The 25,253-nt window shown below is 44.8% G+C and overlaps 1 protein-coding gene across 1 annotated transcript in view; it reads left to right on the top strand.

Annotated features, from left to right (window-relative positions):
* The first annotated feature begins 13,288 nt into the window (after nucleotides 1-13,288).
* Nucleotides 13,289-25,253, top strand: part of SLC2A12 (solute carrier family 2 member 12) — a 64,178-nt gene continuing 52,213 nt past the window's right edge. Inside the window, exon 1 of the mRNA XM_062186791.1 lies at nucleotides 13,289-13,581. Coding sequence (XP_062042775.1) covers nucleotides 13,467-13,581 — 115 coding nt within the window. The 5' untranslated portion in view covers nucleotides 13,289-13,466. The remainder of the gene's footprint in view (nucleotides 13,582-25,253) is intronic.

Raw genomic sequence — 25,253 nt, 5'->3', positions numbered from 1 at the left:
AAGAGCCTCGGGCAGCAGCCTCAGGAGGGGTCTGGACTTGTTATCATCATAGGAAACAGCAGCTCCATGGTGTTACTGCCCCTGAGGTCCTTCCTGTGCTACTGCCCCTGAGGTCCTTCCTGTGGGACAAGACATGCAGATGCAAGGCAGAATGTTGTTGACCTTGACACTGTGTGGGCCTAGGCTAGTGTGTTTGTGTTTTAGCCTTTAACAAAAAAGTAGAGAAACAAAACTCAAAAATGCTACAACTGAAAAAGCTTATAGAATAAGGATATAAAGGAAAAACGCTTTTGCACAGTTGCCCAATAGGTTTGTGTTTTAAGCTGTGTTCTTTCAAAGAATAAGACAGTTAAAAATTCAAAATTTCATAAAGGCAAAAAGTTATAAAGAGTGACAGTTTTTATTGAACAAATTTTTTTTTTTAAATAAATTTAAGGCATCCTAATTGCACAGTGTTTTTAAAGTCAGTAGTCAGGGGCCGGTGCCGTGGCACACTAGGTTAATCCTCTGCCTGTGGCGCTAGCATCCTATATGGGCACTGGTTCTAGTCCCAGTTGCTCCTCTTCCAGTCCAGCTCTCTGCTTGGCCTGGGAGGGCAACGGAGGATGACCCAAGTGCTGGGGCCCCTGCACCCGGTGGGAGACTGGGAGAAAGCACCTGGCTCCTGGCTTCGGATCAGCACACCTCCAGCCATTACGACCAGTTGTGGGATGAACCAACGTAAGGAAGACCTTTCTCTCTGTCTCTCTCACACACTGTCTGTGACTCTGCCTGTCAAATAAATAAATAAAAAAAATTTTTTTTAAAAAATTTTTGACAGGCAGAGTGGACAGCGAGAGAGAGAGACAGAGAGAAAGGTCTTCCTTTGCCGTTGGTTCACCCTCCAATGGCCGCTGCGGTTGACGCGCTGCGGTCGGTGCACCGCGCTGATCCGATGGCAGGTGCCAGGTGCTTCTCCTGGTTTCCCATGGGGTGCAGGGCCCAAGCACTTGGGCCATCCTCCACTGCACTCCCTGGCCACAGCAGAGAGCTGGCCTGGAAGAGGGGCAACCGGGACAGGATCGGTGCCCCGACCGGGACTAGAACCCGGTGTGCCGGCGCCGCAAGGCGGAGGATTAGCCTATTGAGCCGCGGTGCCGGCCAATAAATAAAATCTTAAAAAAAATAAAGTCAGTAGTCATGTATAATAATGTTCTAGACCTTCACTACCACCCACTGACTCACTCAGTTGAATTTCCTACAGGCTCTGTGTATCATAAGGCCCTTCTTGTGCCTACAATGTTTACTGTACTTTTTGTTTAAATTCTCAAATTCTTACCATTGCATACAGCTACCTACAGTGTTCTGCACAGTAATATGCTGTATAATTTTGTAGCCTAGGATCAACAGGGTCTACCAGCTGGCCTAGGTGTGCAGTGGCTACACCATCTACGTTTGTGTACACGCGTTCTATCATGTTTGCACAGTGATGATGTCACCTAACAACACATTTCTCAGAGCTCATCCCTGTCATTAGGTGGTGTGTAACCATACTCAGAAGCAATATGAAGGAACCTTCCAGGATGATGGTTGTACTCTGTAACTTAGTAGTGCTATACATATGTAAGTGTTCTTTGAAGCCCTCTAATGGTACCCTTGTAATTTGTACCCTTATAATTTGTCTTGAATGTGAAACTTGCCTCAAAGGAAAAAAAACCTAAACAAATATTGAACTCTGTTCGAAGATGCACACAGCAAAGTATTTTAACCTGCTTTGAAATGCATAAAAACTGATGCATAACAACCTATGGATAGAGGGATTGGCTTAGAGGAAAATATTGACCATAGAATCTGTTTTCCTGTATGATTCAGAATTTTCATGATAAAATGTTGGTGTTTTTGACCTTGAACATGTTTAAAACGTCTCAGTTTCAATATCTGCCAAATGGCAGTCATAGCATTTACTGCATGAAGTTGTGAAGTTTAAAAAAATATTGCCATGAAAAGAGGCCTTTTATACAGTAGGCGTTCACATGCCTTGGGATACTGCTCACCTCTCTCCTATCCCTCTTCCCAGTTTCTCAGTTTCTTTCTTTTTTTTTTTTTTTAATTTATTTTTGACATGCAGAGTGGACAGTGAGAGAAAGAGAGACAGAGAGAAAGGTCTTCCTTTTGCCGTTGGTTCACTCTCCAATGGCCGCCATCCTCCACTGCACTCCCTGGCCACAGCAGAGAGCTGGCCTGGAAGAGGGGCAACCAGGACAGGATCGGTGCCCCGACCGGGACTAGAACCCGGTGTGCTGGCGCCGCAAGGTGGAGGATTAGCCTAGTGAGCCGCGGCGCCAGCCAGTTTCTCAGTTTCTAAGCCATGACATGTATGTTTGGATTGGGTAGCATCGCCCAGGCACAGGGGTTTAAAATGAAACACAGCGCAATGGCTGGGGCTATTGAAAATGAACTGTCTACAATCTGCTGTCGCCCTTGAGTGGAGGAGCAACTTTCAATGACGGTTATGTCTCGGCTTGCAGGGTAGAAGGACAGACAGCCCGTGATAACACTTCCTCAAAAGGGATTGGCGGAGGAGAGAGGAAGGACAAAGTGTTATAGGCCATCATCATACAGGGTTTTTTAAAAAGATTTATTTATTTTTTTGAAAGTCAGAGTTACATAGAGAAGGAGAGGGAGAGAGAGGTCTTCCATTCGCTGGTTCACTCCCCAATTGGCCGCAATGGCTGGAGTTGCGCCAATCTGAAGTCAGCCAGGAGCTTCCTCCGGGTCTTCCCATGAGAGTGCAGGGTCCCAAGGACTTGGACCATCCTCCACTGCTTTCCCAGGCTATAGCAGAGAGCTGGATCAAAAGTGGAGCAGCCGGGTCTCGAACCAGTGCCCATATGGGATGCCGGCATTGCAGGTGGCAGCTTTACACACTACACCACAGCGCCGGCCCCATCATATGAGTTTTGATACTAAAAAATTAAACAGTTGTTTAGCTCACTTAAAATTTCTGTTAGTTAATCCTCATTTACTGAACACATAAGTATTGGGTCTCTACGGCATCCCTGTCATTTTGTTAGAAACTGGGGCTAAGAGTTGGATGATTATTCAAATTTAGGTGCCTGTCTTTCAGAAGCTTACATTCTAAAAAGTTTATTGCTTTGACGGGATCAGTTTGTTAGTCACAATGGCAGAAGAAAGTCTCATCCATCCCTCATCCATCACTAGGGTCCTGACCAGCTCCTGTAACAAAAGAGAAAAACAACCATTCATTTAACCAAAGTTTTATGGTATGTAGGAACTCTCAGAAATTAAGACCCAAAAACCAGGGAGTACTTCTATTTCAATGCTCATATTTAATGAAAAATGTCTAGCTGTTTAGAAAGGTGATCAGACAAGAGGGTCTGATCTAATGATAATAGACAGATGGGGTGAACCCAGCCAGGCCTGTCTGTTGAGATTCTTCTTGGTCTCTCTGTGTAGCCTTCTTCTCTCCTGGGAACAGGGCTGGATCCCTCTGGAATGAGAGTCATTAAGGCAGAAGGCACAGAGTGATCTGTCTATGTTTTAGGCTTGCACTGGGGGAGAAGAGTTCTGATTTCTTAGGAAAACTTTGATAGAGTATTCTCCTCTTGCCTGGTTGACCATGATCCACACCCGCCTCCCTCTCCCATTCCGAAACTTTCCTCTGTGTTAAGATAATGAAGGTGTTACCGGAGAAATTGCAGGGTTCTTGTCTTCGCGCAAGAAAGAATTCAGGCGTGAGACAGAGAGTAGTGGGAGGTAAAATAGCAAGGTTTATTAAGAAGGAACATCTGTAAGGACGGATGGGCACCTCTCCAGACAGGGCCTGAGAGAGAGTGCCCAGTCCCTCAGACTGGGGGAGAGCGGGGCTGCATGGGTGAGTGGAGAGTACACCCGGCCAGGCCAGGCGGGCGGCTCAGCAAAGATGGAGAGCTGAGCGCCCCTTCCAGTTGAGGCTGGGGGTTTTTAAAGAAGTAGGTCTTTATCTTCACATGCTTCCACCTGGAAAGAAAGACTGTTAAGAAGCTTCTTCCTGTGGAAGGTCTGAAACAAAGGACTTTATGGATGCAAATGTTATCAGACCTGAGGAAGGGAGCAGGGTGTTTTGAGATGCAGATGCTGGGCTGCACCTGGGAGACTGAGGAAGATTTGTCAGGCAGGAAGCAGGAGGGGGTGAGGGCGTTATCAGGTAGAAGGGGGCAGGGCAGGCAGGATGCGAAATCTGGGCGCCTCCGCCTGGCAGGTTATCAGGTAGAAGGGGGCAGGGCAGGCAGGATGCGAAATCTGGGCTTCCCCTGAAACCTTGTTAGGATGACTTTGAGATGCAGATGCATATAGATGTCTTCTCTTTAGGCCTGTCACACACACATAAGCTCATAACTGACTTCCTACCTAACATTCCCCCCTCAAGAGGTTAATACCCAAAATTCTTTTTGGGATTATGGATGAAGTTCCGTCTTCTGTAACTTCTTCAAAGCTGGCATGTGGGCGTCGAGGGAGATTTGGGTATTTCCTCTTGCTCTCTGTCTTATGGTGTGTGACAGTGGCCTTGGAAAGACTGTCCTGTTCAGTCCAGAGGGCTGCTCAGGTCGTCCAGTGGGATGGGCTGGAAGCCTTGTCTGACGACAATTTGGAGTTCAACAGCTCTTAGTCTGCTAGAGACAAAACGAACAAGGGCATTAAAAACACACGGTCCAAAGAGAAGCAGCAAGATTACAGAAGTTATTGGGCCAAGGAGAGGAAATAGCCAAGATTTCCATGACCAGATGTTAGGCCAGAAATCCCAGCCCTGCTTGGCCTGGTCCTGGAGCTGTTTGGAATTGTCCAGGAAAAGTACAAATTTGGGTTTGTACCTGTCCAGTCTGACCCAGAAACAACATTCTTCCTGGAGCATGGCACAGATACCCCCTGGAGCAGCAGTTAGCATGTTTAATACTTCTTTTTTTTATAACCTTTTGTGACTTCCACACACCCTCTTCAACTTACTTTAAACATTTTACCATTTCCATTCCAGTCTAGAGTAAACTAGCCATCAGGATAAAGTCATTCTTACAAACCATGTCCTTTCCTTATATAAAAAGCTCTTTCCTTTTTAACCCTTCTTACCAACAACACTCTTTCCTTCTGAACCTTTCTTACCAAGCACACATTTCTATACTTGATGTTTTCCATAGAGCCTGGTTGGCTCTTCTTACCTTACCAGAAGACTAAGGTCTCCATGCAGAGTGAAGATGCCTTAAAAATCCCTTGTGTGATCTAGAGCTCTGGTTTAGGCAATTAGTTCTGCTAGCTGAGCAAAAGTTCCTGGGGGCAGAGCACGTTTCAATAACGTGCCATGCTGTAACTGTTGCATACTCTGAGAAGCAGGTCCTGTCTGACAAAGCTGCTTCCATCTATGAACCAAACTTTATTTGCATTAGTCAGGGGGCTGTCTTTTAGGTCCCTTCTGCTGGCATAGATCAAGTCAATAGCCTCAGTACAGGAGTGGAGGGGACCACTTTCCCCTGGAACTGGCATTAAAGTAACTGGGTTTAGTGTAGAGCAATGCCTTATTTTTACCTGGGGGTTTTTTAGAAGGAGGGCCTGATACATTAGTATCCTACTATCTGTGAGCCAGTGAGAGCCCTTTTGCTCTAATAGAGAATTTGATGTGAGGTATAAAGGGCGATATCTTGCCCCAGTGTAATTCTAGATACCTCCTCTGTCAGTAAGGCAGCTACTGCCATTGTCTTTAGGCAGTGAGGCCATCCTTGTGCAACCATGTCTGAGGTTTTAGAAAAGTAGCCCACAGGTTGCTTAACAGGTCCCAGATCCTGAGTTAACCCTCCTAAGGTGACTCCCTGCCTCCCAGTGATGTACAGCTGGGAGGGTTTCTCTGGGCTTGGCAGTCCTAGCACAGGGACTTTAGCCATAGCATCCTTTAGCTGAGCAAAGGCTGTGGTTTGCTCTTTCCCCCAAAGGAGGGGGCTCTGCTTTGGCTGCCTGTTAAGAGCCTGGTTTAGGAACTGTGCTATTTCCCTGTATCTAGGAACCTGTAACCTGATAGAGAAAAGCTGGGACTGCCTGAAGTTTGCAGAAGTAGGAATTTGTTGCATGGCCCACATCCTCTCTGGGGCTGGTTTTCTCTCCCCAGGGGAGAGGATAAGGGTTAAATAGTTAACACTTTAATGGACTAGCTATGCTTCGTTTTCCTCCAGATACCTAGTAGCTAGTTTTGTTAGCAAGTTAAGCCAATGTACAAGACTAGAGTCTCAGGCTGGGAAAGGAGACAGACTACAAATCATCTACATTATGGATTATTGTGCACCCCCCTCAAGAGATAGTCCCTTTAAGTCCTCAGTGAGGACCTGTCCAAATAGGTGCAGGACTATCTGAGCTAGCTGTTACTGAAAGCCCTGTTTTTAGGAACTGGCAGGGAGGGCTTTCTCTAAGCTTAATACTATTGGATAGACGTTTAAGGCCTGGCTGGGTGTGTGAGGCCCAGACCTATCCAGGGGGTGCTGGAAGAGAATTGCAAGAGATGCGAATCTCCTTTAAGGGAGGCACCCTGTTGACTTGCATTACCTGGCTGGACTAGGAGGAGAGCTTTAATAGGAGGCTGGTAGAAATAGGCAACTTGCGTTTCACTGACCCTAGGCCATCCCCTCAATAGCAGTGGCTGGAGCTAGAAGCTAGGCAGAGGCTGGGCAGAGCTAAAGGCTTTTTAGCTCGGGGCCACAGGGTCTGCGGTTCTGAACCAGGAGTCCTTCGACACCCAGGGCAGTTCCGTGTCCAGTGGCCATGCTCTTGGCAGAGCTGACAGAAGGCAGTTTCTGTTGCGGCAGCTGCTTGCCCAATGCCCTGGCTCCTTATATCAGCAACAGGTGCTGTTTGGGGTGCATTGGCCTTGCTGGGTCTCCTTGACGGCAGATCACCGTGCAGAAAGCCATAGATTGGCCTGTTGCCTATCCTCATATCGCTCCTGCTGCTAGCTTGCTCCTCGTTCTCCTGGTCTCTAATAAAGTAGACCAAGGAGGCAGCCTCTATGTCAGTCAAGGGGGTGCTCAACCCAACCCTGGTTTCTTTAATATCAGGGTGAGCTAAAAAAAACTATGGTCATGGGCAAATTTTGACACTTAGTATTTTTCTGCGAGTTAAGACCATGCCCATGAGGAGAACTATGACCTTTTAGGTAAGATCAACTGTGGTGACCTGCTTGCATACTTTGAGGTCATCAGTACAACTTTCTATTTATCCCTCAATTTGGTTTAAAAGGGGAGTTCTGCCCATTTACCGCGTACACTGAAAAATTGATCTAGCTGTCACATTATTTCATAGTTTAACCTCTTATTTTGGCTATGCTGTTTGGCCAGGCATTATTACGGAGAAGGTCAACCATTCCTTACATAAGGTCTGGGGATCAAACCGTACATCACAGTGGAGAGTCCTGCAGAACTGTAGTAACTTCCCTTCTGGAAGAGAAAAGAGGAGAAGTGAGGCAACTGAGTCGGGTCTCTAGACTGACTTCCTGGGCTTTCAGATTTAACTGGCGGTTTAACCAGTGCTTACTGCGTAGCCTGACTTAGAGGAGAAATTGTGGCAGACGTCACTGCCATCCTTTGGCTTCCGGATTATTTACCGTGTAGCCAGTGGGCTATGGGCCTGGGTTTCCGGGTTTAACTAGTCTTACCGTGTAACCCATAAGTTTTTGGGCTTCCGGGCTTTCACCGTGTAGCCTGTGGACACTAGAGTTTTCTTGGGCTCCTGGAACCTGGTTCTCTAGCACCTGCCGCATAACCATCTCCCATCGTCTCTAAGTCTCTTTTGGAACACTTTCTCCCTTTTGGCTAGACCTCCCGTTTGATCCACATTTAAACTAGCAATGCCTGGTTGTTCAGCATTAGCTGGACAGAGACTTCGTCAGTCCCTCTTTAAAGGATCTGGCTTCTGAGCCAGAGACTGGAGCAGCTAGAAAGAAACATGTTTATAGCTGAAGTTTAGCATCATTTCACATCTTGGCACCACTTTTAATCTAAACAGCCGATTGGTTATTATCTCTGCAAGATGAGAGATATCTCTTTTGACATCTCCAGGGGCCCTCTGGGGATGTCAAAAGTCCGGAGAATTTAGAACTTGGATTTTCAGAAAGTCTGTTAAAGGTGCCAAGAGAACTTAGAGTATCTGGTCAAAATAGAATTCCTTAACATCCTGAAATGACAGCCATTCATTTAGGGTGATTTTAACACTTTTAAACCAGATCTAATCATAACATTTAACAATGCTTTTTATCAATCTGAACTTAACAAAGACAGTAGAGCACATAATAGATTACTTGGGCAGAACATGAATTCTATATCTCTTGTTGAATAAACCAGAAATAAAAAAACCTTGAACATAAGGGTTCACATAGTTCAGAACTATTTAACAGAGTCAAAAAAGAGCTTACACGACCTAACTCTAGAAATGGCAGAGCAACCGATTAAGCAGACACTGTTAAAATAGACATTACAGTTTTTGCAAAAGCAGATTCCAAGATTTACGACTTAGACCATTTCCAGATATTTACTAACATTAGTGCACAATTTTTTAAAAACCTCATTGTTGTAACAGAAGATCAGACTTCAACTTTAGGTCAATGTAATTTTGGCATTAGCACTCAACTTAAAGAAAGCTCTGTAAACAATTTTAAAGTTGTAAACCTTTTAAAACTTTTCATGACTTGCTCACACCTTCTGAAACTTTATACCTGTAGTTACTTTTACATAGTCTTGAATTGTCATGTATGGACAATCTATGAGAATACATGCTAACAAACTCAAACAGTCTCTCTTATCGAATTTAAGATGTGAAAAGTACACAATACATTTTCCCACATTTTGCTTAGCATTGATGCCTAGATGGCTTAAGACACTGAGTTATTACTGAATACCACACCATTATCTGAATTAAAAGTCAAAATTACATTTCCATGCTTTTAAGTAACATAAGAATAACTCCTCCTGGACAGCAAACATGGACACTAGTACATGTTTACAACTTTGAAAAGATCTTCATCGTTAAGAGAAACATGTTTAAAGCATATCAAAGACATGTAAAACCGAGCAAGTGAGCTACCGAGCAAACCGAAGGGCTTTGGCATTAACTTAATTTTCTGAACCAATGTTAACAACATAAAGGCTTGTATACACAGAATTTACTCTTATTTTTATAAGACCACTCTAGCTGGAAAGCAAAAACATGAATACAGCATAGGTCTGACACCATTTACAACATTTTAATACATTTCACATAATCTGAATTGACTCAAGCAGCTGTTACTTTAACAAATTTTAGAGTCTCATCCTTTGAGAGTTCCAGGGATCCGACTGGAAGCCCAAAGTTGGAAGACTCGGTTTAGAATTTAAGTTGTCAGAGTCAAGCGGTTTAGCCAACAATTAGTACATTTCTGATCAGTTGGGTAATCACTCAAACACTGGAAACAGATAAACAACATAGACAACTTCGCGTTGCAGTTTTCCCAATCAAGACTCATAATGGCAATAGAAAAACGTGAAACCTTCAAGGCACGTGAACGAACACTCTCAGATAAGTCAGGGACAGCAGCACAGAAAAGAACTAGACATCAGCATATGAGCCCATTGCTTAGGTTTCCATTAACTGCAAAGAGAAAAACCCATCAGGTTGGAAAGGGTTAATGGCTTAAGGTTCTGGCTCCCTTAGGTAAGGCCAGCAGTAGTATTGAATTGGAAATTCCTCCAGGAGAGGAAAAAAGCAGCCCTGGGGGGGCGCTTTCCATAGGGATATCTGGCTATGCCTGCCTGGGTGCAGCAGGCCACGTGGACTGGAATAGAGTGCAGAGAAAGGCTGTGGTCCCCCATTTACAGGGAAGACTGCGCACACCGGGGCCTTGCAGGACTGGCCGTGGGGTCGGGTAGGTGCGCCATTTCACCAAGAGTGCTGGGAACCTCCTATAATTCAGCCAAAGCCAGATCAATCAGGACTACTGCAAACACTCAGTCAATTGCAAGTGAGCTACCATAAGCTGCAAAGACGGAAAGCCTTCTACCAGGTTGGAAAGGGTTAACTGGTAACAGCTTATCCCTAGGTGGAATTCCCTCTTACTTTCTCCTGGCCAGCGGTATAGGAAGCCCCGGGGGAAGGGTGGAAAGTGACAGAGGACAAGATGTGAGCGACTGCCCTCACCTTCCACTACGAATCTCAGCCGGAGGAGAGCAAAGGGAAAAGGCCCTGGTGTCTGGGGGCTGAGTGGGGTTCGAAATCTCCTATCGCTCAAGAGTGCCCACTACCTAGTTGTCTGAGTTTACCTGGAGGACCAATATTAGCCTCGACCGAAGCTAAGCCCTGCTCGCGTAGCAGTAGGCAGCGTGACCAGGCGTCCCTCCAAGAGAGAGACCTGGTTCTCGGGTTGCGGTCCGGCCGCCGGGAAGCCAAAGCGGGCTCAGGGGGTCTCCACGCTCTCAGGCAACTGCCCTTCCTAGTCGCCCTCCCGTTCCTTACAATCCCTCTGGAGTTTCGGCCGTAGCTAAGCCGTGGCCGGGGGGACTCCGCGTTCTCGGAGAGCTGTGGGGTGCCGGACACTCAACGGTCACTTCCACAGATCCGGTCCCGCTTGAGGGAAGGAATACTGACCTCCGATGTCTTCTCAAACTCCTGGCTGGCTCGCCAAAAATGTTACCGGAGAAATTGCAGGGTTCTTGTCTTCGCGCAAGAAAGAATTCAGGCGTGAGACAGAGAGTAGTGGGAGGTAAAATAGCAAGGTTTATTAAGAAGGAACATCTGTAAGGACGGATGGGCACCTCTCCAGACAGGGCCTGAGAGAGAGTGCCCAGTCCCTCAGACTGGGGGAGAGCGGGGCTGCATGGGTGAGTGGAGAGTACACCCGGCCAGGCCAGGCGGGCGGCTCAGCAAAGATGGAGAGCTGAGCGCCCCTTCCAGTTGAGGCTGGGGGTTTTTAAAGAAGTAGGTCTTTATCTTCACATGCTTCCACCTGGAAAGAAAGACTGTTAAGAAGCTTCTTCCTGTGGAAGGTCTGAAACAAAGGACTTTATGGATGCAAATGTTATCAGACCTGAGGAAGGGAGCAGGGTGTTTTGAGATGCAGATGCTGGGCTGCACCTGGGAGACTGAGGAAGATTTGTCAGGCAGGAAGCAGGAGGGGGTGAGGGCGTTATCAGGTAGAAGGGGGCAGGGCAGGCAGGATGCGAAATCTGGGCGCCTCCGCCTGGCAGGTTATCAGGTAGAAGGGGGCAGGGCAGGCAGGATGCGAAATCTGGGCTTCCCCTGAAACCTTGTTAGGATGACTTTGAGATGCAGATGCATATAGATGTCTTCTCTTTAGGCCTGTCACACACACATAAGCTCATAACTGACTTCCTACCTAACAAAGGGAACATGGGAGAGGTCTTGAATAGTCAGTGGCTCATGCCAGGTCAACACTGGAACAAGAACAGAATTAGGTGCAGCAGGAGGCCTTGTGTTCAGTCCATTGTTTCCTGATTCCTGCTGATTGGTTTATGCCTGTGGAGTCCTGTATAGTTCAACTGCAGAAAGCAGAGTGAGAATTGTTGAGTTGCTCTTACTAGAATCTTCTGGAGTTGGGTTTATCTTGCCTACTCTAACACTCAGCAAACACTTTGGCACCACTTTGGAATCACTAAACAAAGCAATTACACAAAGGACCCATTGCAAGAACATCCTTCTCCACTAAGGTCATTGATCTGAGCAGAAAGAAGATAGAAGTCAAGAGATGGAGAACTGGTGAGAAAAACGAGTGTCTCTCAGATAAGAACTGCTGTTCCTACAAGCATAACACACCCTGGGAACAAATCTTAGCAGTTGCCCAAGCCATCACTGCACTGCACGTTCTTTAGCGGAGACAACCTCCTCCATGGGATCCTGAGCTTGTGACCCTCTTGATCAGGAAGGCACTTAGCTATGCTCAGAGCAGGCTTCGTTTTCCAGTACTGTTAGCAACATACAGCAGGTGCAGAACTGATACTAGTTGCATTATTACCAATTTGTGTCCACCTGATTCCCTGTAGGATAAGACACATAGAAATAGCTGATGACAAGCAAAGGAAATGGACAAATAAGTTCATTTAGATCTTTGTTATGAGTGAGTGAAAACTGCCAAAAATTAGTAAGTTTCATCTTCAATTGATAGAAGTGGAAATTCTCTTGCCTAACCGGAGGAATGGCTAAGACAGAAAGCTGTATTTCATGGCATCTCCTTAACGTTGCAAAGGGCTGAAAGTGGAGGAAGCCAAGAAAAATCAGAGCAAGATGAGGGCGGGAAGTCAGAGTCCAGGAGGGTGGAGGACACTAAGCCTCCTGGCTTCATAATCTCAGCCCACTTCTGAGAAGCCACTGCGGGGGCCTGCTCACAAGCTTTTCCAAAAGAATCATTTGAGTTAATGCCCCTTACGCAATCCTTGGCACATAGTAAGTACTGCATAAATTTTAGTTTTTACTCGGAATGATTTTCTAAGATGATAGTCACTTCTTTCTATAAAGTTTTTCAATAAATAGCATTTGCTATATACAACTAAAGGTACAGTATCACAACTCCGTAAGAATTTTTATATAACTACTTTCAAAAATCATATAGACAAAAATGTTGCCCCTAATACCCTGATTTTTATTTCAGATTAGCGGGCCACCACACCTACCTACACCATGGGTCATTTAGTCTGGCCTCCTCCCCAGGCAGACACACAGCATGACAGAAAACTAAGGGTTAAGTCCTCTAGGAAAGACAATTATGCATTTAAAACTGAATTTCTTTGCTATGATCTTGGGACATGAAAAGTCCAAAGAACGCACGCATTCTGAGTGAGCATATTCCTGGTCCCAGGCCTTGATGCGTCTGACCAGTCTCAGGGAGGGATCAAAGGCATTTATTTACCTAGAGGACACCAGGTTGAGACAATAAAGATGTTTTATGCTTTGTGTAAGCTGGTTGGTGTCATGATCTCGGAAAACTGACAACACTTTTCTTTCCAGCGAGTCCTGGCATAAATTATTCCTTTTCTGGTAGCTGAGCAGTTACCATCTGCACGCTCTCTTCTGTCTCTTTCCGAAGGTGCAGGAAAGACTACAAGAGCTACCCCCAGCTAAGGGCCGAACTCGGGCTGAGCCCGCAAACCCCAGAGTCTTCTAACCTCTCGCTCGCAACTCTGTCTGGAGAGGCACAGGCAGTCCTCGCAGGGACACGGCCCGCCCCCCGCCTGGGATTGGCTGCTTGGAATAGCAACAGCCTGTGTCACCGAACAGGGCAAAGCCTTCGGAAATAGAAACAAAGTTGGTCACAAATCACATTGGCTTTGCCCGAAGTTTTTTTTTTTTTTTTTTTTTTTTTTCCCTTGGCTCTTCTTTAGCATGCTGCTATGGAGAGAAAGTGACCACTCCTGTCAGACGCAGAAGTCGGAGAGGTTGGCTGGCAAGGGGGAGCCTGTGACTGCTACGTGACCATGGTACCTGTTGAAAACAACGAGGGCCCCAGTCTGCTGAAACTGAAGGGCGGAGCGGCGGAGACGGACGCCAGCGCCCGGGCCCGCGGCCGCCGGCATCCTCCTTGCACTGGAGGTAAAGTGAGGATCGAGCCGTGCTTGTGTCTCCCTGGGCTGTGCGCGCGCGCGCGTATGTGGCGTGCGTGTGTGTGTGTGTGTGTACACGCGCGTGTGCATGTGAGCGTGCTGCCTGCGTGGAGAGAAGGGAACAAGGTCCGGTGGGCTGCCGAGGGACCCAGAGATGGAAGGCAGTGAAGAGCCAAGACTTACTGGGACTTTGCGTGCTAACAAAACACCCACGCGTGGCAGGATGGGTCCCCTCGGTTGCGTTAACATCAATGTATAAATCTTTTTCATTTTGCAGAGACTGACCAGCAAGACAGTTTCATTTGTAAGCACACGCGTAGGGACACACACACAGTTGCTGTCACAAGTGGACATTGCAACCACCGTTTCTAAATTCAGCCTTCTGAGTAGGCTTCATCAAATGATTAGTTATATAATCAATAAACATAACTTTTGTTTTAATTCCCAGCATGTTTGTAGTGAATGTGAGCATTACCTGGGGCCTGCACGCCTGCTTCCCTTGTTCCTGCTTTCTTAGAGCAGGCTTTTGGAATTGAGGCTTCTTCCTTACTTTTTCCTTCTGGAGGTGGAATTCGGAAATTCATTCATTTCAGTTATCTCTGCTGACCAAATGCTTGCCTTCACGTCCACATTTACACTTCTCACAGACACACTGAACCCTTTATCTGCCTCTTCCTCTTCATTGAGTTTGTTCAGAAAGCAGCAGAAACGAATTATAATACAAAATGAAATCAAACACAAACACACGTCTCCTGTGTTACTCAGCTCTGCCCTTGATCATAAATTGCATTCCCAAGTTATATATTGGAATTCTATGACTAATCTCAAGCACTACATGATTTTTTAAGAAAAGGCATTAGCCTTCCACCTTGGAAGGGATCTATACAAGGGGACTTAAAAAGCTCATGGAAAATCTTAAAAAAAAAAAAACTCATGGAAAAATAGAGCATAAAGGTATTTATTTGGTGCAAAAAAACTTTTGACATCTGTGCTGAGCTTTTGCACAAAGGCATGTTCCACGAACTCTTTGAAAACTCAGGAATTGGTGTTTGCATTGTAAGTTTGTCTGAGTTTGGAAGCAGAGCCACGGCCCCTCCCATAGGTGGGCAGCCCCAGCTCTGGCATGGAGCTGCCTCAGTCTTCCCTGTCCTCCTCTTGCTTCCCCACTTCTAGTCAAGAATGAGTAGCGGAGGTTCCCTTTCCTAAGGCCCAGTCCTCTGAGGTGAGCTGCCCCTTCCCCTAACAGATTGCTTGTTGCTGGCTCACCAGTTCTCTAAGAGCAAGCCAGGGAGACTTTTTGGGGGTGGAGGGTTTAAAGGTTAAAAGGGAACAGGTACAAAGTTCTCTTCTCCAAATTCCTGAGAAACTGAGCCACCGTGCAGTGCAGGTGCTGAGCAAGCAGCAGTGGTGACGTCACCCAAATAAGTGGAGTCGCTGATAAAGTCACAAAGAAGATGAAAAGCAACTGTTCAGGAGGAACCTTTGTAGTGACCATTAAAAATCATTATTTAGTTTTGAAGACTCTTAAGAGCTGATATTGTACAAGTTCATAATTATCATATTCATAATTATCCTTATGCTTATAAAAGTCGGGTACATGCCCAAAATTCAACTTAAAGTTCAATTGCTTGTATGTTGTGGTGATGATGTAATAAATGAATAAATAACATACATTAATTTCAAATTTAGGTGGACACTTATTATGTAGAAGAGGAAGTCTACATGTTTCCCTAAAATCTCAGCTAAACACAGCTTTGAGTTGTGCTCTATATAGCTTACATTCAGATCAATGCAAGCCTTTCATTATTACTTTTGCAAATTTTCCTACCTTATCTGAAACCTCTCTTGGCACTCAAAAGCAATTATACACTATACACATATATGTACAAATACAACGTGCAGCATTGTTGCAAGATTTGGGCAAATCACTTCACACATCCATTCATTAACATTAGGGTTGTGTCGTAGTCTGTTTTCTGAAGAGGTTGAGAGCTAATGACAAAATATTTATCAAATGCTCCTTTTGGCTTCTTTATATTTTAAACTTCTATACTTTGGTCCAGGAAATTCACAGTATTTAATATATGCTCAATAATTTTATTTCTGCATGTGAATGTAGCAAGGTTTCCTTCATTTCTAAATGAAAAAAATCAAAGCACAAAGAGGAATGAGTTATGTAATCGAAGACAAGGTAATTAAGTCATGTGAGATACTGAAAAATGAAATGAAACCAAATAAAACCCTAACTCTGTAATTGGACCTCCTGAATGCTGTTATACACAATGAAAAATCTTGCCAGGTCTTCCTTGACCAAACTCTGCAACTGACAACAGTGCTTTATTGCAATGACTAGAAGCTAATGAACTTAATTCATTTTTGAGAAGCCATGACTCAGAGCAGACACATTTTTACTCAATTGTCCTGTGTCCATAAATATGTTCTAATCTGCCTTACCAGGCAGGGTTGAGCTCAGTTTGCAATCCTGATACCCAGACACAGAAGATACAGATGATGTGAGAAATTAGACAGCTGGAGTGTCTCAGACAAGGAGAACTTTTGGGCAGAAGATGTGAGGTTGGCTCAAGTACATGCGGAAGCTAGTGCAGAACTGACTGTAAGAGGCCCGATGTTCCTCCTCCAGCCCCGGGTCCCAGGCCTCCCAGTAGGAGAGTTCCCCTAAGTCTCCTTTCACCCCCACCAGCTCTGCCTTCTCCTGTGCCATCTGCCCAGAAGGTCAGAAACGAAGAGCTATCGTTCTTATACAAATGCAGGTGCCCAGGACTGCAGAGATCGCACTGGGAGCAGGGCACGGACAGCTGGACTCACAGATGCCGCTGACAGGGCCATGGTCCTGCCTGAGGATGCCCGGGGGGAGTTTAAGAATTACCCACGTCCCTCATGAGAGGAAGACCCTGAGGAGCTTCTTCGCTAAGCTCGGAGCTCCTTTTTACACCTGGAAGTTGAGCAGGTGCTCAGTAGGTCGGCTGTTACCCAAAACAAGCAGGACGTCGTCCTCTCAGGTTTAGCCTAGATGGAGCTCCTCTGCCTTCAGTCAGGCCCAGCTTGGGCTTCCTTAGCAACCCCAGGGCCAGCAGTCTGCTGGGAAGCCAGACAGAGGAGCCTTCTGGGAAGACAAAGGCTGATCAGCTTGATCTGAAGGGAGAGGGGATTCTAACTCCAGGACACTCATCTGGAATTTGCGGAAAGCTGGGCCTCTGCCATTTTTCCAGGCTTCCTTTATATTAAAAAATCAAATGCTTAAGAATTGTGACCAAAAAAATAGTGTGTTTAAAAGACACGTGTATTTAAAGAATTAACAGTTGGTAACAGCAACAACAAAATTTGCATACCCCTTCTGATATGCTCAGGGCAATGACAGGATTCATAGACTGGTGGATTAAAGAAAGGCTGCCAGCGGCTCTTTTGTTTGGTAAAGAGACCACATTTAAAGATAGGCATCTCCTGTTCCAGGCTAGTCGGCCTCGCTGTGTGGTTGTACGTTTAACCTCACTTGGAAATCACAGCAAAAGTTTAAGTCTGAGGCTCTGCGTGGGTGTGAGGTGCAGGCCAATGGCGCCTCTGGGGCTCCCGGGGAAGGAGGAACATGGCGGTTTCAGGGCGAACTGCGAGAGCAGGCTCCACACGCAGACGGCACCACCCCAGAGAGGGCCCGAGTTGTCACTTGCCACAGACCCCCTCCCGGCCGCCGCAGCAGTAGCAGAAGCACAGGCCGCGGCAGGGCCTGGCAGACGTGAGGAGGCCGGCCCCACAGCACGCAGCCAAGTGCTCCAGAGACCTGGGCGGGCTGGGACTAACCGGCTCACACCAGCATGCCTGGACTGGTTTTTGCAGCCAGTGTCCCCGTGTCGCGGTTGTTAAATCTTTTCAGCTTCACCCCAGTGTCTGCCAGATTGCCAGCAGCTCCTGAGGCCGGTGGAGTCCCAGGAGCAGGCCTGGTGGCAGCTGGTAGGCTCTTCCTTGTGAGTAACTCTCAAAGGAGTGCTTTTTAGTGGCTAGATCTTACACTGGCTGGGGGAGAGAGAGTCACAATGAAATGAATACACTCTAAGGCAGCCTAAGGAACCTCAAAGGCATGTGTGTGGATTAAAGATGAATCAGCCAATTTTAAAATGCTCATTTTAATTGCCATAGATGTGTGAGATTTTATTTTCATTCAAGAATAGTTTGTTCTGGGGTTAGCTTTTGGTTTAGTAGTTAAGATGCCCAGTAAGATGCCCACGTCCCATATCAGAATACCCAGGTATGGTTCCCAGCTCCAGCCTGTTTCCAAGCATCCTGCTAAGGCACACCTTGGGACATTGCAAGTAATTGTGTCCCTGTCACCCAGGTGAGAGGCCTGGATTGAGTTGGGAAGACTTTGGCCCCATCCCAATCCAGGCTGTAATCAGCATTGGGAAAGTGAACCAGCAGAAGAGAAGCGAATTCTCTCTGCCTTTGAAAAGATGGGTAGTTTTTAAATTATGGTTTCATAGGCAGCATTTTTTTAAAGAGAGGAGCCCAATTACTAGTTAGCTTCAGGATTAAAAAGGTTCTGAGAGCTCCGAACGGCCCTCCGTTCGTGAGCAATTGGCTTTAGCTCCTAGGAATTACAGCAGCTGTTTACCTAGACTGTGTGAGCAAGAACTGGTTTTATAAGATTATTCCGTTAAGCAGAGTCGGAGTTCCCTAGTTCATATTTTTTTTTCATCATGAATTTCCCAGATGGGTGAATTACTGAACAAAATAGCATCAGGAAATCCACTTAAAAGACAACCAAGTTACGGTGGTGAGAAAGGGAAAAGTTGCAATGGGCTCCTTCCCAAGGGGCTACTTGAGTAAACGCAAGTGCCAATGAAGGCCATTTCTCATCCTTTCTTTCCTCGAAAAGTACCTGATCTCAGTCAAAGTCGCAGAAACTGACATCCCCCCAAAACACTTCCCAGCTGCAACTGAGCAAATGCATTCAGAGTAAATTATATATTGTATGAGTTATTTTCTGCTCTGTTTTGTTTGCGTTGTTGCCCACTGGTGTAATATTCCTTTCTATATCATTTCACCCTCATTTTCTTTTTTTTTTTTTTTAAGATTTAGTTATTTGTTTGAAAAGCAGAGTTACAGACAGAAAGAAGGAGACAGAGAGAGAGATCTTCCCTCTCCTAGCTCACTCCCCAAATGGCCACAACAGCCAGGACTAGGCTGGGCCAAAGCCAGGAGCCAGGAGCTTCCTCTGAGTCTCCCACATGCACTTGAACCACCCTCTGCTGCTTTCCCAGGCCATTAACAAGGAGCCGGGTGGGAAGTGAAGCAGCCGGAACTTAAACTGGTGCCCATATAGGATGCCAAAGCTGGAGGCTACGGCTACAACCTGCTACACCACAGCACCAGGCCCCACCCTTAGTTTCTACCTTTTCTGCTGGTTTCGGCTGTCTCTCAATAATATACTAATTCTATTCAATTTAGGTAAAAGTAAGAAGACTAAAGAAATCACATCATTCTAATTTTAGGGGCTGTCATTATTTTTGAACAATGATTTCACTTTATAAAAATCTGCCAGATATCAGAGAGAAAAATGCAGTCCTTTGTTTGACTTATAGGATTAGTTTTTCCTTAAGTAAACCAAGTGTAAATGATCTATACACTATTTATTGTGATTCCCTGGCAAGTAATCTCTTCTCTGACAACTCATGACTCAGCTCAGCCTGGCATCCCTGCCTTCTGGGGCTGTTAGCAATGCCCGTGTTATTTTCTACCAAATGTTTCCGCACTTTATGGAAGTTGGAGTTGGGGCTATGTACCAAGCTCATTCAGAAACCTTCCCAAAATGACATGTCAGCTTCAGACATGCAAGACCTTTTAAGCACAGAGGGAAATTATTAGGGTCAATTTGTGTAGTGAGAGAGCATCCCCACGCTAATAAAGTGTTTCATTTCCATCGGGGAAACTAAATTGTAGAAACCACAAGACAGAAATCACAGGAAGAATTTTTTTATACTGCAAGCCAGATTATGAGGCACTGGCAATTTTAAAAACAAAGGAATTCAAGAATTTGTAAAAAGGCATGACTGTTATGCTAAAAACAAGATATCATTTTATTTCATTTGCTATCCATAAGAGAGACTGTTTCAATGTTTTTCTATTATGCGATTTTAGCTTATAGATTCAGATTAAACAAATTTTTTGTTTAATGATCGCTGTGGTCTAAGTGCTTCTGTTACTGTTGTCCTTTCTTATCTTTACAACCAAGAAGGCGACATTCCCTTCCCTCCCCCACCCCGCCCTGTTCACAGAGGGAAACTGAGGTCAAGAACAGTCAACGTCTACCAAGTGCCTGCTGTCCTGCCCCAGCTGCTCTTCTATCTCATTTCTCCTCACAGCTTTATGAAGTAATACTATTATTATCTTTAATCTCATGAATGAGGACTCCCACGAACAGCAAGGTTAAAGTCTCGCTGCAGGTGGTAAAGTCTAGCTGGTAGATTCCAGATCAGACCTCTACCAGCTTCCTCCTGGAGGGAATTAAGGACACCTGGTACAGGTAGCACCGATTCCAGGTGGTAGCACAGGGATCTGAAACTCTGTATCCACAATCCAGCCGAGCCTTTGGCCTCTTGACCAATAAAACCAGCCAGCACTGATCTTTCTACTTCCTGATCAATCTGATTTGGAAATCTGGGTATAAGTTACACTCATTCAAAACTTGATTGCATTCTATTTTAGTTCCCTGATTTTCCATGTAATGCCTTTTTTCTATAAGATTATAAGTCTCTTTGATAAAACACATAAGCATATTCTTAGCAGAGTTCCAAGCTGGCTGATGGTATCTAGAAAGTTCTGTGCAATTCATAATAGGTAGGAATGGTACATGGGTACTTCAAAAGGTTTGTGGAAAATGGAATTAAAAATAAGTTTATTTTGGTACAAGACATTTTTTAAACCTGTGCAAAGTATTTTCTCATAAGACATGTTTTCCATGAACTTTCCAAGACCCTTCATATTTGCAGCTTATACACATCAGGGGTCACATACATGCAACACAAGTACCACCCTCTTATGCCCTCAAATCCAAAAGAAACCTAGGAAGCCTCTTACCACAGTGCTCACTGTGGCCACCGAGGCTGACTATGCTGACCATCCAGATAAGCCTGTCCAGCAGCCTCTGTGCCCACAATGGTGCTGGTGCACAGTGTGTGTCTAACAGTTAAAGGAGTACCTGAATGAAGAACTGTTTGGTGAGCTGAACTAGAGCACATTTTAATTCAGTGCATACTTACTGGCTGCCTACTGTGGGAAAGACAGTGCTGGATGCTTCATGGTGAGAAAGATGAGCAAGACATTATCCCTGTTTGCAGCTTTCCCCAATTCATCAGAAAGATGAGAATCCTAATGATTACAAGGCAATCTTTCAGCAAAGTTCAGTGCCTACTATGAATCAGATAAAATGCTGGGCCCTGGAGTTCCAAGGTAAACAAGAGGCATCAGTGCAAGGCAGAAGCTTATTGCCAGTTGGGCAGGAGACACAGGGGGTCAGAACTACTTCAGTAGAGGTCATGTCCAGACTGATAAAACAATAGTGTACAGAGGGATGCTCAGCTAGTTTTTGCAACCTCCTGGAAGACTGTTTGACTAAGATGGGTCAGGAAAGTAAAAGGGAGGCCAATGTGCTTACAGAGCATTCTAAGCAGAGGAAATAGCTTGTGTACAAGTTTGGAGAAGACGGAGGGCATGTTCATGGAAGTCTGAAGATCTCATTGTGATGGGAGCACAGAGTTCAAAGCAGAAATCTCTGTCTCTCTGTCACTCTGTCTGTCTGCATTTCAGATTTTAAGTTTCTTAAAACTCCTGTCAAATCCACCATAGAGAATGCTTTGGAAACCAAGTTTCTTAACATGGCTTCCTTGGCTTCTCTCCATGCCCATCCTACAACCTGACAACTCATCCTGACCTTTTTCTCCACTTCCATCTTTCGGCACTCTTTGCTGGTTTTACTGTTGTTAAGCGCCCTCTCTTTTTCCTTCATCAGAATTCTCCCTTTGAATGATGAAGTATCTCAACCCCCTCCCCCCAACTCAAGTCTACCTCTCCATTATCCACACACCCTGTGAGCATCTGCTTTAACAGCCAGTGGCCATAGGGGTAGTTTTCTTTTTCTTTTTCTTTTTTTTTTTAAGATTTATTTAATTTATTTGAAAGGCAGAGTTACAGAGAGAGGGAGAGACACACAGAGAGAGGTCTTCCATCTGTTGGTTCACTCCCCAAATGGTTGCAATGACCCATGCTGGGAACCTGAAACCAGGAACCAGAGCTTCCTCCAGGTCTCCCACGTTGAGTTCAGGGGCCCAAGCACTTGGGTCATCCTCTGCTGTTTTCCCAGGCCACAGCAGAGAGCTGGATCAGAAGCAGAGCAACCGGCCTAGATCTGGTGCCCATATGGGATGCCAGCGCTGCAACCCAGGGCTTTAGCCCATTGTGCCACTGCACTGGGTCTTAATTTTAGTAAATAAAATAATCCTCCAAAAGAATCTCCACCCACAGGCTTTCCGATATTATTTATATTTTTCCCATTTCATTCCCCTCACTAGAGAATTTTCCGATCTGTAGGAGTGATTCGGAGCTATGTTTGTGTGCATGCACTCTATCTGTACTTTGCAGTTTTATACTTATTCATTAGAAAATAGAATGACATTACCATGTATGCAGTAGCACGTGACATTAAAAGAATTTTAAATTCTTGAAATTTTGCAGAACAAGTAGATATTGCCATTTTTTTCTGACATTAAATAATCCTCCATGAGCTAAGAATCTTTGTGAAGGTTTTGGATTCTCAAATATCCATAGCTTACCATTTCATGCACTGAGAATCTGTGCTCCAGGAACATCAGAGTGTTCTCCATCAGAGACTGCTGGCTTGTTCTCCAGATTCACCCTCTTAACCATCTGTTGAGTATCTCCATGAAAACTTGGAAAAACATGCAACATCACAATAGCAGGGAAAGCCAGAATATTTGTCAATGAGTTAGAACATAATAATAAATAAAATGCAGATGTGAACTTATCCTATAAGATCAGATAGTCAAATGTTAGATTTCTACCCACGCACTCTGTGCAGCCTCACTTTGGAGACCTAGAACTTTTACCATCCAGGGAAAGGGAAGATGACTACACATATCCTTAGAGTCTCTGTCTTGGTTGTTGGGAGGATGAGGTCAGAAGTTTTTGCCCTACAGCCTAACTCTTTCCACCATTTTGTCATTTTTCCTTGTCTTTCTATACCTGTTCAGGGGCTATCATTTCCAGGGTTGCAACAACTCTGGGTTGACTAGGAAAGAAGGTAGCTCACTGCATTTTAGAAAACAAGGCCATCGTTATGAAGAGACCAAGCCTAGAAGAGCCACTAGACTGGTACATTCCACACGTGGTAGTTTGGCAATGCTGTTTTTAATCAATCAATTAATTAATATTAATATGTCTTTTAAAACAAAATGTTTTAAAAATATTTTTCAATTCAATTACAGAGGAAGCACTCCCATCTGCTGATTCACCCCCCAAATGCCCACAACAGCCAGGGCTGGACCAGGCTGACACCAGAAGTCAAGAACTCAATCCAGGTCCCCAATATAGATGGCAGGAACATAACTACTTGAACCATAACCTGCTGATTGCCAGGATCTGTGATAGCTGGAAGCTAGAATCAGGAGAGGAGCCAGTACAAGAACCCCAGTACTACAATATGGGATGCTAGTGTCCCAAGAGTTGATTTAACCACTGGGCCAAATGCCCATCCCAGATATGTTTTTGGCAAGCAAAGAACTACAGACTTCTTTAAATAATTCAGAAAAGATAGATCTCATTCACAGTCAGGGAATCAAAAAGTAGAAACAGTCCAATGCAACCACATCATACAAATAACTTCCAGACATTGGAAGTTTGGCTAGCAGTTGTGCACATCAATTGTGCCTCTAGTTCAAGACTAAGCTTCTAATTACAACCAGATGACTGGAGCAGGTGTGTCAGACATGGAACACACAAGTCATTTCAACTCTCTTTTGATTTTCTGTCCTTCCTATCTGGATAACTGAAAGATACAGTACTTACTTCCCAGTGTCTCTGGCAGCCGGATTTGGCCAGTGATCCACTGGTTATGGTCAATGAGACAGTAGGGTAAGTCTTCCAGGGTGCTTTTGGAAAGTTCTCTCCCTGACAAAAAGGGAGATGCACAAGAGGTTAAGCTCTTTGCCTTGAGCTTTCTCCCAGCTTCTCCTGCCTTTGGATCTGATTGTGTGAGAACTTTTCCAGGAGTGGTGGCATTCACCTTGCACATATGGTGAAAGCCAGTGTATAAAGGACAACCCTCGGAGGAGGAAATGATACCAGTGTGGGTGGAGTATGAATTCTTGGAGTCACCAAGCCCAGTGAGAACTTCTTGTTAATTAAACAATAAAAACCATTATGTGCTAAATCTGTTTTCCAGGTTTTTGGGTTCTACAATCAAAAATATCATAACTGATTTGGGGGCTGAATAAAGGGGATGCAGCAAGTGTTCTTACTGGCAAGTACATTCACAAGCAAGGGGAAAGGGTACAGTTTAGGATTTCTTCTTAGAGAAAACATAAATACATTTTCAAAAGCACCTGACTTCGGCTCTCAATATAATCTTTGAAAAACAGAGTAGGAGAAAAGATCTAGGGCATCTGGCGGTAACACCAAACTGAGGTGAAGATAAAACCAGCTGAGAACTGAGATGCAAATAGACCTTAATAAGACATACAGAGTGGGGAGAATGAAACTGCATTGCAGAATTGTCAGAAGTCTGTGTTGGAGGGGTCAATGTGACAAGCTATTCAAGGGTGCTGACAAAAAAAGAAAAGAAGATAGAGGTGAAAAAGGAAACGAATATATATATATATATATATATACATATATATATATAACATAGATGTAACTATGATTAAATAAATAGGACAAAAATTACCTAAAATCCTGGAAGAATTTTGTTTTGTTTGTTTTGTTTTGTTTTGTTTTTAGCAGAAGAACTCAACAAGTGGCAGAAAATGCAGAAGAAGCAAGCACCCAGATCTATCCTGGGGAAAGTTTGGAGTTGAAGGAAGGATGAAAGAGAAGAAGAAAAGAAAGAATGCAGGTCATATGTGAAACAGGCAGAAAGGGATCAGGAGCAACCCCTCCAGCCTGTAGAACTGGGAGACTGCTAGTTTCAGGAAATTGTCTGTGACAGCACTGCTATTGTATCAAACCTGGGTTGGGAAAATTAAAAAAGAGAGCAAAGTTCCTCTTTTTTTCTCAGAGAGGTCGAACATGGTAGGGATGGAGGGAGGATGTTTCTGTTGACCGGCCTTTCATTGTGTGCTCTGCTGAGGGTTGAGAGAGGCAGGATGGTAGTTATAAAACTGGAAGACATCATACTTAGTGAAATAAGCCACTCCCGAAAGGACAAATACCATATGTCCTCCCTGATCTGTGATAACTAATAGAGCACCTAAGAAGTAATCTATAGAAGTGAAATTGACACTCTGAGATGCAATGACTTTGAACAGCCCTGGCCTCCACTGTTGAGGAACAGTTTTTTTTCATACTATTTATTGAAATCTTTACATAATATTGTGTTAATCTTATGTGTATACAGTTAATTGAAAATAGACCTAAGTA

This window comes from Lepus europaeus, chromosome 3 (assembly GCF_033115175.1).
Source record: "Lepus europaeus isolate LE1 chromosome 3, mLepTim1.pri, whole genome shotgun sequence".
Lineage (NCBI taxonomy): Eukaryota > Metazoa > Chordata > Mammalia > Lagomorpha > Leporidae > Lepus > Lepus europaeus.
Note: the sequence above shows the minus strand (reverse complement) of the source record. Positions and strands in the feature narration are given on the sequence as shown.